This window comes from Pimephales promelas, chromosome 7 (genome assembly GCF_988280905.1).
Source record: "Pimephales promelas chromosome 7, fPimPro1.hap1.1, whole genome shotgun sequence".
NCBI classification, from domain to species: Eukaryota; Metazoa; Chordata; class Actinopteri; order Cypriniformes; family Leuciscidae; genus Pimephales; species Pimephales promelas.
This window is the reverse complement of record NC_142775.1, coordinates 16,434,840-16,447,476: the sequence shown is the minus strand read 5'-3', so window position 1 is coordinate 16,447,476 and position 12,637 is coordinate 16,434,840. Positions and strand designations below refer to the sequence as shown.

At 36.7% G+C, this 12,637-nt stretch overlaps 1 protein-coding gene across 1 annotated transcript; it reads left to right on the top strand.

The window, feature by feature from the left end:
* On the top strand, positions 1–12,109 carry atp1a1b (ATPase Na+/K+ transporting subunit alpha 1b). Its single transcript, XM_039687848.2, has 22 exons — positions 1–137; positions 2,565–2,678; positions 2,774–2,833; positions 2,931–3,134; positions 3,675–3,788; positions 3,946–4,080; positions 4,194–4,311; positions 5,261–5,529; positions 5,612–5,920; positions 6,069–6,203; positions 7,389–7,584; positions 7,677–7,852; positions 7,934–8,070; positions 8,157–8,307; positions 9,116–9,284; positions 9,356–9,510; positions 9,625–9,748; positions 9,896–10,041; positions 11,249–11,379; positions 11,487–11,588; positions 11,674–11,765; positions 11,879–12,109. The coding sequence occupies exons 1-22, from the start codon at positions 126–128 to the stop codon at positions 11,905–11,907; spliced, it is 3,078 nt and encodes a 1,025-aa protein (XP_039543782.1). The 5' UTR covers positions 1–125; the 3' UTR covers positions 11,908–12,109.
* The last annotated feature ends 528 nt before the right edge of the window (positions 12,110–12,637 follow it).

The window sequence follows — 12,637 nt, the reverse complement described above, 5'->3', positions numbered from 1 at the left end:
TTATCGAGCCTCGCATGAGTTGAGCAGCAGCAGAGGCGCTGCTGATCTGATGCTCTGCTCCAGACATTCGAAAAGGACTTTGAAAAGTGAACAGAAAGTAGCACAGTCTCCGTTCACAAGCGAAAATGGGAGTTGGTGTAAGTAAAATATGTTTTATAATACGCGTTTGATTTGAAGCATATTTGATATTTAGATTAATGGAGTTCAAGATGCTTTTATGACAGTTATTTTCAGAAAAGAAATTATTATATAGCATATATTAAGTTAGCTGGTGAGTAGGCTACTAGATAATATAGGCTACTAGATAACTGAATGGAATAAAAATGTCAGATTCTGTGGAGTGGTTTATTGTTGCATATTCTGTGACTGCTGCGTTGTATATTTCATTTTGAAGTAGGAGTGTCGTAGGCTGCATTATGACCTGTGGAGTGCATGAAGTATTACTATTCATCGCTTTTTCCGGGCCTATTAACATACTCAGTGTGGAATCATGATTTAAAACTGTGCTTCCACTGTGTTTGCTACTTTATTGCAATTGCTCTTGCGCAATAGTTGCACATGTTCTTACGCACTTCCTAAAACTAGTTCCACAGTCACAGGCTGTTGTTTCTGAGTGGAGTTTTCTCTCCTCCCCTCAAGAACATGGTGTGGCTTATCTAGGTCAGTACACCAGAATCACCACAAACCATTCTAATCCGTTTTAATAAGAATATAAAAAATATGTCAACATGTAGCTGCTTGCCTCATGATGTACTGCAGCTATTTTCAGAGTGTCTAGACTCAGGTTCTTTCACTGTACAATCAAACAAATGTGTTTGGTTGGGTGTTAAGTGGGATTGTTTGCAACTGATGAAACATGTTTTATTCTCACAAACAGTTGTTCCCGTCACACTCCTCTTGGTCACCTTGAAGGTGGCATAATATGCCTGAAGCAACAATTGCAGTGACCTTTGTTTGACTGGACACAGCTAAATAAAACATGAGTGGAAGTCTTGTGCTAGTGTTTGTCTGTGAATGTGTGACCCTCACAAATATTCTGAGATTAACTAATGATACTCCCACCGTTGCATACTCGTGCTCTTTTTTGGAGCGGAAATGTACTGAGGGAAAAGGCTTTGTTGCTTCTGGTAATTTATTTTCATTGGATAGAGGCCAAGGTGACATAGTTGCTTCAATGTCCCCAGTTGAGACTGGCTTTGTGCCACAGAACATTTTTAGACTTGTTTGTTCCATGTATCAGATCATGTCCTCAGAAAGCTGATCTTTTCGGTATACATCAAAGACCATTGAGATATCGGGAGGTTGGCAGGTAGGCTAATGCCATGAGATATGATACAAGTAATAGCCTAATGGGGGGGGGGAGGTGTGGGGGGGGGGGGGGGGCATGCATTTAAAATATCATATTTGCATTACATACTGCTTAATTTTCTTTTTAATAAAGGTATAGTTGACCAAAAAATTCTGTTGTTATTACATCAACCTTCATGTTGTTCTAAACTTCTGTAACTTCTCCAAAACTCAAGAGGTGAAAATTTGAAGTTTTATCTCCTCTTTTTGACACAGTTACAATGACTGAGACCCTAAATTGTCCAAGCTTTAAAAAGGGATGTTAAAGCACTAAAGTGTTTCAATAGTAGTCCGTTCAACCACTTTCCAAGTTTTCTGAAGCCGTATGAATTCTTTTGAACCAGATCTTTCCAATGAATCTGTTGGTCCAATTTAAAGAATCAGTCTAAATGATTCATCCATGAATCAAACTGATTTGGTTCTCAGTTGCTATTCACTGATGCAATGATCTGGTTGCATGAGTTAACAGCCTACTGGAGGAGAATATTATCCGTAAAAAAAAGGTGTAAATGTCAGCCGGTTTCTCACCTAAATATATTGTATAACTTCTGGCTACTTGGAATATAGAACCCAAGTGTTCAAACCACTTTTACGTTGATTTTGAATCCCTTTTAGAAGCTTCAGAAAGCTTTATTTGCATGAAAAAGAGCTACCAGCACAGTCTTCACAATATCTCATTTTGTGCTCCACTGAAGAAAGATACGTGGTCTGAAACAATGTAAGAGTAAATAATGACAGAAATTTTGTTTCATTTCATTTTAGAGCCAGACCGATATTATCGGCTGATATAGGCACTTTCCAAACTATCGGTATCGGCATTTTAAATTAATATTTCAAAAATAAAATAAAAATGGACGAAACACGCTTGAGTGTTGGAGTTGTATAGTTTGTCCACCAGAGGGCACACATCCTGCATTTATATTAAAACTCATAAATAACTAATGTTAGGGAAATCTGTTAATATTTTGTTGTGCGTTTCTGAAAAAAATAAAAAAATAAAAAAATTATATATATATATATATATATCGGCCGATATATCGGAATATCGGATTTTAAAACCAACAAATATTTGTATCGGTATCGGCCTTCAAAATCCTTTATCGGTCGGGCTATATTTAATTTATTCCATGTGAATTATAACATAACTCAGTAAACAATTGTCACAGCCAAGAACCCCTAAAGTTATTATTATTTAATGTTTCAATCATCTATTTCAGGATGGACGGGACCAATATGAACTGGCGGCAACGTCAGAGAAAGGAGGGAAGAAAAAGAACAAAATCAAGAAGAAGGAGAGTGATATGGATGAGCTGAAAAAGGAAGTGAATTTGGTAAGTCTTTACTTACAGTTTTGTTTCGGTATAATACACTGTATAATAATTTTTCTGAAAAAGACTGAAAAATCTTGGAATAATATTTATTTCAGGATGATCACAAACTGACTTTGGAGGAGCTCCACCGTAAATATGGTACAGACTTGAGCAGAGTAAGCTCTCCAAGTTTTATTCTCTCTTTTACAAAATTACTTTTAATAAATCCCTAGTGGACAGTAAGTAACATTGTCTTCTCTCTGACTTGATCAGGGTCTCACAACCACCCGTGCGGCCGAGATTCTGATCCGTGATGGCCCTAATGCCCTCACTCCACCTCCAACTACCCCAGAATGGGTGAAGTTCTGTAAGCAGATGTTTGGTGGTTTCTCCATGCTATTGTGGACTGGTGCTGTTCTCTGCTTTCTTGCATATGGCATTCAGGCAGCAATGGAGGATGAGCCTGCCAATGACAATGTGAGAGGCAATGCTGAAAAATATGTGTGTTCCTTTACAGGGATGCACGATATATATCGGCCAACATAATATCTGCCAATATTATGTTCATTTTTAATGTTATTGTTATTGGCCTGATAAGAAAATATTGCCTATATATTAAAAATAAATATATTATTTCCTACAGCTGCGACACTTCAGAAGAGTTCGCCATGATGCTTTTAACTAGCTTGAAATATGATTGGAATCACTTCAAAAAAGGACAATACTGTCAAGTACAACATGTGCAGCTCAAGTCTGTCATATAAGCTATATAAAATTATAATGAGGACATAATTGTGTGCTTGGGACATGGCTTTTTATGGTGAGACTTTTGCTTTTGTAATCAGGCGCTCAAAATCTATATAAAAATTTGGATTTATATTTATCGGCCAATATATCAGTTATCAGTTTTCAAATACAAAGAATTATCGGTATCAGACAAATGTTCACATTGGTGCAACCCTATTCCTTTGTTGGATGTATTATATCTAATCATGTCTATCTCTTTGTGCAATGCAGCTTTATTTGGGAGTTGTGTTATCAGCTGTGGTCATCATCACCGGATGTTTCTCGTACTATCAAGATGCTAAAAGCTCAAAAATTATGGACTCTTTCAAGAATTTGGTTCCCCAGGTACATATTTCTTCCTAATTTTAGTCCTATTTTTTGTCATTCCATTAAACATTTCTGTCTTCAAACCTAATAAACTAATAAGCTTAAATGCATTGTAGTTTTGTGTTGTCTTATGTGTTTTATGTTCAGATTATACACTTTTTTTTTTCGTTTCTAGCAAGCGTTGGTTGTCCGTGATGGTGAAAAGAAGCAAATTAATGCTGAAGAAGTGGTGGTTGGTGATCTGGTGGAAGTAAAAGGTGGTGACAGGATCCCTGCTGACCTAAGAATCGTGGGCTCACATGGCTGCAAGGTTATTATAAGCCTCTAATTCTTACTTTACCTGATCAGTGTAGTGTGTAACTTCATTTCCTTTCTGTGGCAGTGGCATTATGTAAGCATATCTTTTAAATTGGATGTTTTAAGGTGGATAACTCCTCTCTGACTGGAGAATCAGAGCCTCAGACACGGTCTCCGGATTTCTCAAATGATAATCCTCTAGAGACCAGGAATATTGCTTTTTTTTCCACCAATTGTGTAGAAGGTATTTTATATTTTCATTCACTACAGATGTTCAGTTTCACTTCTAGATTTCATTGTAAATAAATTCATACACTTTTTTTATTTTTATATTGACACTTTTCCTTTATTATTAGTCATTATAGGTGGCGAAAAGTGACTGTCTTTATGACGAGTCATTAAACACTTTCTTTTTCTGATTCGATTAATTTACAGGAACACCAGTGGTTAATTCTCATGTGGTTTTATTTGGAACTACTTTTTTTTTTTTTTTGCCAAAGCAATAATTGTCAAAAAAAAAAAGAAGTAACTGGCGATATTGTGTCTAAAATATAATTCACATGATATTAACTTTTTGTTTATTAAACTGTTGTATAATAGCAGTATCACATATTTAAATTGCGTCATATAAGAATATAATTTATTTTACATAGACTACGGTTAGAAAGTTTGGGGTTGTAAGATATTTTGAAAAGAAGCCTTATGCTCACAAAGGCTGCATTTATTTAATCAAATATACAGTAAAAACTGAAATATTGTGAAATATTATTACAGTTTCATATATACAGTTATATATAATACATTATTATAGTTTTAAACATTTTTTGAATATATTTTAAAATGTAACTTTCAGCAGCTATTACTCCAGTGTCAAATGATCCTTCAGAAATCATTCTAATATGCTGATTTGACACTCTCTGTATATTTTTATATTATTTTAAATGTTTAAAATAGTTGTGCTGCTTAATATTTTTGAGGAAACCATGAAACTTTTTTTCAGGATCCTTTGCTGAATGGAAAGCTCGAAAGAACAGCATTTATTTGAAATAAACATTTTTGTAACATAGTAGATGTCTTTACTGTCACTTTCAAACACTTTAATGTGTTTTTGCTTAATAGAGTTTTAATTTCTTCATTATTTTTTAAAACACAAGCCTGATACTTTGGTATCCTCTGCTTCTCATTTGTTTTAGGTACTGCACGTGGCATCGTCATCAGCACCGGAGACCGCACTGTAATGGGTCGAATTGCAACGCTTGCGTCTGGCCTAGAGGTTGGGCGCACCCCCATCTCCATTGAGATCGAACACTTCATCCACATCATCACAGGCGTGGCTGTCTTCCTGGGTCTCTCTTTCTTTATTCTTTCTCTTGTTCTTGGTTACTCCTGGTTGGAGGCTGTTATCTTTCTCATTGGCATCATTGTGGCCAATGTGCCTGAAGGTCTTCTTGCTACAGTCACAGTAAGTTAATTCAAATTTACTTTGTTTGAAGGTTAGGCCCTTATATTTGCATGACACCTACTCTCTGTTTCTCGTTCTTTAGGTTTGTCTCACCCTCACAGCTAAACGAATGGCTAAGAAAAACTGTTTGGTTAAGAACCTTGAGGCCGTTGAAACCCTGGGCTCAACCTCAACCATCTGTTCCGATAAAACTGGCACGTTAACACAGAATCGCATGACTGTAGCTCACATGTGGTTTGATAACCAGATCCATGAGGCTGACACCACAGAGAATCAGAGCGGGACCTCTTTTGACCGCAGCTCGGCCACCTGGGCCTCATTGGCACGTGTTGCTGGGCTCTGCAACAGGGCTGTGTTCCTGGCCGAACAGACCAATGTGCCAATTCTGAAGGTTTGTTTTTGATGAATATATAACAGTTTCCACATAGATAGATAGATAGATAGATAGATAGATAGATAGATAGATAGATAGATAGATAGATAGATAGATAGATAGATAGATAGAATGAAATATCTCACTTGTGTGTTTAAATGTTTAGAGAGATGTTGCTGGGGATGCGTCTGAATCTGCTCTGCTGAAATGCATTGAGCTTTGCTGTGGATCAGTGAAAGAAATGAGAGAAAAGTACAAGAAAGCAGCGGAAATCCCTTTCAACTCTACAAACAAATATCAGGTACTGGATTTAGGATCTTACATCTTTCTACATATTGTAAAAATAAGACGGATTCTTATTTGGAATGCAAATAAAAAAAGATTTTTTTTTTTAAGTAAACCATTTAATTAGTCAAATTAAGTGGGTCTTTGTTAGTGGTGTAACGGTAAACAAAAATCACGTTTCGGTACGTACCTCGGTTTTAAAGTCACGGTTCGGTACGTTTTCGATAAAGCAGAAAGAAAGAAATGCCAGAGAAATTTCCTATTTGTTAAAGAAAAAACAACTTGTTTTCCTACATCTTGAAACTTTCAGGTTTATAAATGGGAGTCATCTTTTAAGGATTAACAAATAATGTTTTGCTCATCACATAATAAAAATAACATTTTAATAGATATTTATTTACATAATATTTGGGGTCGCTCTGTCCAATTCTTTTACTATCTATGGCTGCACAGATGTTGCTGGTCCAAACTGATAAACGATCCGTGAAGCACATAATGAGTACCGCAGTTTCGTTCCACTTTCATTACTCTTGCCATTTGATGTTGCGCAACGTTGTGTGCGAATTTTGTCGTCAAGAAAAATGGTCCAAGGAATCGTTCGGTTTGTATGCGTATCGAACCGGAAGCCTCGAACCGAAACGGTTCGGTAACACTTTACAATAAGGTTCATTAGTTAACATTAGTTAATGTATTTACTAACATGCACTAACCATGAGCAATACATTTGTTACTGCATTTGTTCATCTTTGTTAATGCTAGTTCATGAAAATACAGCTGTTCATCATTTGTTCATGTTAGTTCACGGTGCATTAATTAATGTTAGCAAGATTTTAATCAAGTATTAGTAAATGTTGAAAATAACATTAACAAAGATTAACAAATGCTGTATATGTGCTATTCATTATTAGTTCATATTAACTAATGTAGTTAACTAATATTAACTAACGAACCTTATTGTAAAGTGTTACCAACGGTTCAATACGAATACATGTACTGCCACACCCCTAGTCTGTGTTGAATTGTGAATTTACTAAACCATGATGCTGTTACTTCAAGCTTGGTAGGAACATTATTTTGTGTTTTTTTTCATCTAAGTAATCACACTATATATATATGTTCAAATGACAGCCCAAATTTTCACATACTATTAATAAAATACATCTCACCATTATTTAAATTGGTCTGATGCTTGCTTTGGTAGTTGTCGGTGCACAAGAACCCAACTGGTGGCGCAGAGTCTAAACACTTGCTGGTCATGAAAGGAGCCCCGGAGAGAATCCTGGAACGATGTGCTACTATCTTGATCCAAGGGAAGGAACAGCTTTTGGATGATGAAATGAAAGAATCCTTTCAGAATGCTTATCTGGAGCTTGGGGGCCTTGGAGAAAGAGTTTTGGGTAAAGAGAGAAAAAAAACTGCTTCTTCAAATTTTGGTTGAGAGTTCACCTGAGCAAACTGTGGACTGATCATTTACGATCTTCTCCTACAGGCTTCTGTCATTTCTTCCTCCCTGATGATCAGTTTCCAGAAGGTTTCAAGTTTGATGCTGAGGATGTGAATTTCCCTACTGACAATCTGTGCTTTGTGGGTCTTATGTCAATGATCGACCCTCCACGTGCTGCTGTACCTGATGCTGTAGGCAAATGCAGAAGTGCAGGAATCAAGGTAAAGCAGTGATGCGAGTCCAGCATATATGCTGAATTTATTACATAATTATAGTTTACACAAATATTTCTGAACTATTAGGTTATCATGGTAACCGGTGACCATCCAATCACAGCAAAAGCCATAGCAAAGGGTGTTGGGATTATTTCTGAGGGAAATGAGACTGTGGAAGACATTGCAGCTCGCTTGAATATACCTGTCAATGAGGTCAACCCTAGGTATCACCGTGTGTTAGTTTTACTAAAAATGTTACTGTAACTTGCCTTGACATACATCTCATAACTCAGTGAATGTCTTTTTTCAGAGATGCAAAGGCCTGTGTGGTTCATGGCGGAGACCTGAAGGACCTCACGGCTGAACAGCTAGATGATATTCTGAAGTACCACACAGAAATTGTGTTTGCCAGAACGTCACCACAGCAGAAACTGATTATTGTCGAGGGGTGTCAGCGACAGGTAATGACTGAACTTCTGAATATATTCTAAAAATAAATTCCGTGTCATGTCGTGATTATCTAATTGTCTGCTATATTTACTTCATATTTTTTTAAATCCAGGCAATTGGCAGATGAAACATTGATTAATATTAAGATACAATTAATACAAAAGGAAATTCACCTTAAAGGAGTAGTTCACTTTAAAAAAAAAAAAAACTTTTGCTGATAATTTACTCACCCCGATGTCATCCAAGATATCCATGTCATTCTTTCTTCAGTCGAAAAGAAATTAAGGTTTTTGATGAAAACATTCCAGGTTTTTTCTCCATATAATGCACTTTACTGGTAACAAAACAGTTCAAGGTCCGAAAGACAGTTTCAGTGCAAACTGTTCAAAGGGCTTTAATTGATTCCAGACGATGAATAAGGGTCTTATCAAGTGAAACGATCACTCATTTAAAAAAAACAAAAAACAAAACGAAGTTTAAGTTTTATTGTGTGTCACGTCTGTTACGGATGTGTATTTCCCTCATATTAAATATAAAACGCATAGACTAATATTTTTCTAATGTCTGGAATCCTTTATTAAGGGAGTATGGATAAACAGACGTTTCAATATATTAATATTAAATGCCCCCTTACAGTGCAATTCGGCTTGGTATACATCTGCGCTAAAATATCAAGTCATAATAGCTTGCGTAGTACAGACCCAGCTCCCAACCCAACTTTGAGAATAGATATTCTTTTTATGGGCCGATAAGAGTTTCACTTTATGTTAATGCCGATAACGCCCCACCACTAGTTAAAATATAATTTCTGTTCCAAAGGGAGCCATTGTGGCTGTAACAGGGGATGGTGTGAATGATTCTCCAGCACTGAAGAAGGCTGATATTGGTGTTGCTATGGGCATTGCTGGCTCAGATGTGTCCAAACAGGCTGCTGACATGATCTTGCTAGATGACAACTTTGCCTCAATCGTCACAGGCGTAGAAGAAGGTACGGAAAACCTTTATTCATCTCTTGTCAATGTTGTGGGCTCTTTTACTAATGTTTTCTCTCCACACTAGGGCGCCTGATCTTTGACAACTTGAAGAAGTCCATTGCTTACACCCTGACCAGTAACATCCCTGAGATCACACCATTCCTGTTCTTCATTATCGCAAACATTCCCTTACCTCTAGGAACTGTTACCATTCTGTGTATTGACCTGGGAACAGACATGGTCAGTGCAGAACACACTGGATTCTTTTCTTTTTTTTCACACCTGCATTTGGTCTTTCTACCAAAAGATGACAGTTATATATATTTTTTTTTTTTTTTTTTTTTTTTTTTTAAGGTCCCTGCTATTTCTCTGGCATATGAGGCTGCCGAGAGTGATATCATGAAGAGACAACCCAGAAATCCTAAAACAGACAAGTTGGTGAATGAAAGACTTATTAGCATTGCATATGGACAGATAGGTAGGTGGCCATGTGTGGCTTTGTTCTAGTTGTCCAAATAGTTTGCATGTAGTTAGCATGTTGAGTTCTCACAGTCCTTAGAACATGTCAATATTGCTACACAATTAAAATAAGATTTTTAATGCAAGATCTTGTCTGGTTCTGAAGGTATGATTCAGGCTCTGGCTGGATTTTTTGCATACTTTGTCATTCTTGCCGAAAATGGCTTTCTACCATCAAGACTATTAGGAATCCGTGTAGGTTGGGATGACAAATATCTTAATGACCTGGAGGACAGCTACGGGCAACAGTGGGTAGGTATTATGAATTATGTTACAGATGTGAACCATGATTTGCTACATTCTAGCAAGGGGGAGGAGCATTCTCATTCTAGAGAACATTTGATTGGATACATTTTTGTGTAATGTGTCAACAGTATTGCTCTATAGGGGATTATCACGCTTCTGGGTTTCATGGGCGGGATTTGTCAACTTTGTGCATGTCCATTTCCGACGCAGTTCAACAATGGCCGAAACGAAGGCTAGATGTCACTGCTCTGTTCCACTTTGTAAATCTAACCAACAACGCCAACCCTACTTAAGTTTTCATGGATTCCCGACTGAATTGAATATAAGGAAGAAGTGGATTGAAGCGGTTCGCTTAATAAAACAAGGTAACGTTAGTGCGTTTGTTTGTTCAGGTGAAATACTGCATTATAATGGTTATATTGGCCCTTTACAGGTATTTTAATAGGTTAAAAAAGTAGTAGGTGAGTTATACTCAGTCAGATTTAACCCTCATGACTATAATCAACTAATTTCAGGGCAGAAATAACCTTTCAATCAATAAGTAGAGGCTTCAATCACTTTTTGGCAGGTGAAATACTGCAGTATAATGGTTGTATTGGCCCTTTACAGGTATTTTAATAGGTAAAAAGTACTGGGTGAGTGATGTTCATTTGCACGTTATGTCTGTTTGATTCACATAAAAGCAACTGCATTTGTAAAGAGAATGGGCGATACATCTTTAACGCGCTGCGCGCGCTCCCGCGGCCAGCCATCACTTTTCGGGCGACACCGGCACTTTAGTGAATCAGACTAATTAATTTACAAGGAATGTCCGTCATCAGTTCGCCAGAGTGATTCAACGGAAGTGGCAGTGCGCAAAGATCACTGAATGCGGAAGTACTACGTGTCAGCGTGATAATCCCCTATTTTCCCATAAGAGAAAGACATTTTTAAAATGTATATACTACTGTTCAAAATTTGGGATTTTTAAAGAAAGTCTCCTCTGCTTACCAAGACTGCATTTATTTAATACAAAATATATTAAAAGTCTTTTTTAGCTGTACATCTGCTAAAATGAATGTAGTACAGTAGGATATTACTTTAGAAAACGTAATGAAATAAAAATTTTGGATTGGGGCTATACTCCCAGAACCCAAGTTTTAAATATCATGTAGTCTTCTTAAGCAATACTTTTTGATTAGTATTTTACCAACACAGTGTTATGTTTTCTCAGACATATGAACAGAGAAAGATTGTGGAGTTCACTTGCCACACAGCATTCTTCGCCAGTATTGTGATTGTGCAGTGGGCCGATCTGATTATCTGCAAGACCAGGCGCAATTCTGTCTTCCAGCAGGGAATGAAGTGAGTCTGGGTGAACAAATGAGCTCTGAATGAGCATAAGCCATGTTCTTGAGGAGATTTTCATTCCGTTATTGTCTATTTACCACATTTTTGGCCTACTACTACAGGAACAAAATCCTGATCTTTGGATTGTTTGAGGAAACAGCACTAGCGGCTTTCTTGTCTTACTGCCCTGGCATGGATGTGGCTCTCAGGATGTACCCACTCAAGTAGGCTAAAATGTTGTTGTATAAAACAAATATACAGTTATTTCTTGCCTGCTTCTTTGGTTTATGTTTTGCACTCTTTATACAGGCTCAGTTGGTGGTTCTGTGCCTTCCCATACTCTCTTCTCATCTTTATTTATGATGAAATCAGAAAGCTCGTCCTTAGAAGGAACCCTGGAGGTAATCTGCACCCTTGTTCTAACCAATCGCACTGTATTGTAGATTGTCAGTTGTGTCATTTTCTATTTTCCAACTGTAAAAATATAAAAAGTATCTTTCTTCTTTCTTTGCAGGTTGGATGGAAAGAGAGACATACTACTAGACCATCATGTTAGCACAACTTTAGTGAGTTATCTTTGTGGCGTAAGAGTAGTTTTTCTGCTCTGAAATTAACCTGTACATTTTAAAATATTTTTATATAGAACAACTTTAGTACTGAGATTCTGCTGACACTACATGCCATGCTTAAGATAGAAAAAGTTTTTAAGTGTGTAATTTGAATAAACTGTGTTGACTTCACTAAAGATGTGGTCTCCTGTCTTGTGTAGGTGACAGTGAGATGCTTGTATTTAATTTTGTAATTATCTGACTTATGGTCAATATGGATTTATAAAACGGTTAGTTCTGGTTCTTGATTCTGATTTGTTGAGCCGTGTTCAAAGTCGTTTTGAAATTCCCCAAATGTGCCAACAATGTTTTTGTGCCGACAGCAAGTGATATTTTTGCTGGTATGTACTGCGTATTTCAGCCTAATTAATTTATAGAATTACACTTTTAAATATATTCATAGTATTTCTAAATACATATATTTAAATGCATTAAGAAACATCAACATATGCCTAGGTTTAGGTTGCTTGTTATATAGTTTTTACTATAATGTCATGTTTTTTTTTTCCAACTTGCTCACTGAATAGTCCTTTCAAGATGGCTAAGAGCCTAGTAAACCAGGAGAATAGAATCATGCTGCCATGGATTCACAGCAGTAGCCCTAAACTTTTTCATTCAGAATTAACGAACAGAATGTGCCTGTATTTCCTCTCAGTTTTTCATTC

Coding starts and splice junctions, on each gene's coding strand:
- atp1a1b (XM_039687848.2), top strand. Junction 5,530..5,611: donor GTCTTCTTGCTACAGTCACA/GTAAGTTAATTC, acceptor CTCGTTCTTTAG/GTTTGTCTCACCCTCACAGC. Junction 11,589..11,673: donor CTCAGGATGTACCCACTCAA/GTAGGCTAAAAT, acceptor CTCTTTATACAG/GCTCAGTTGGTGGTTCTGTG.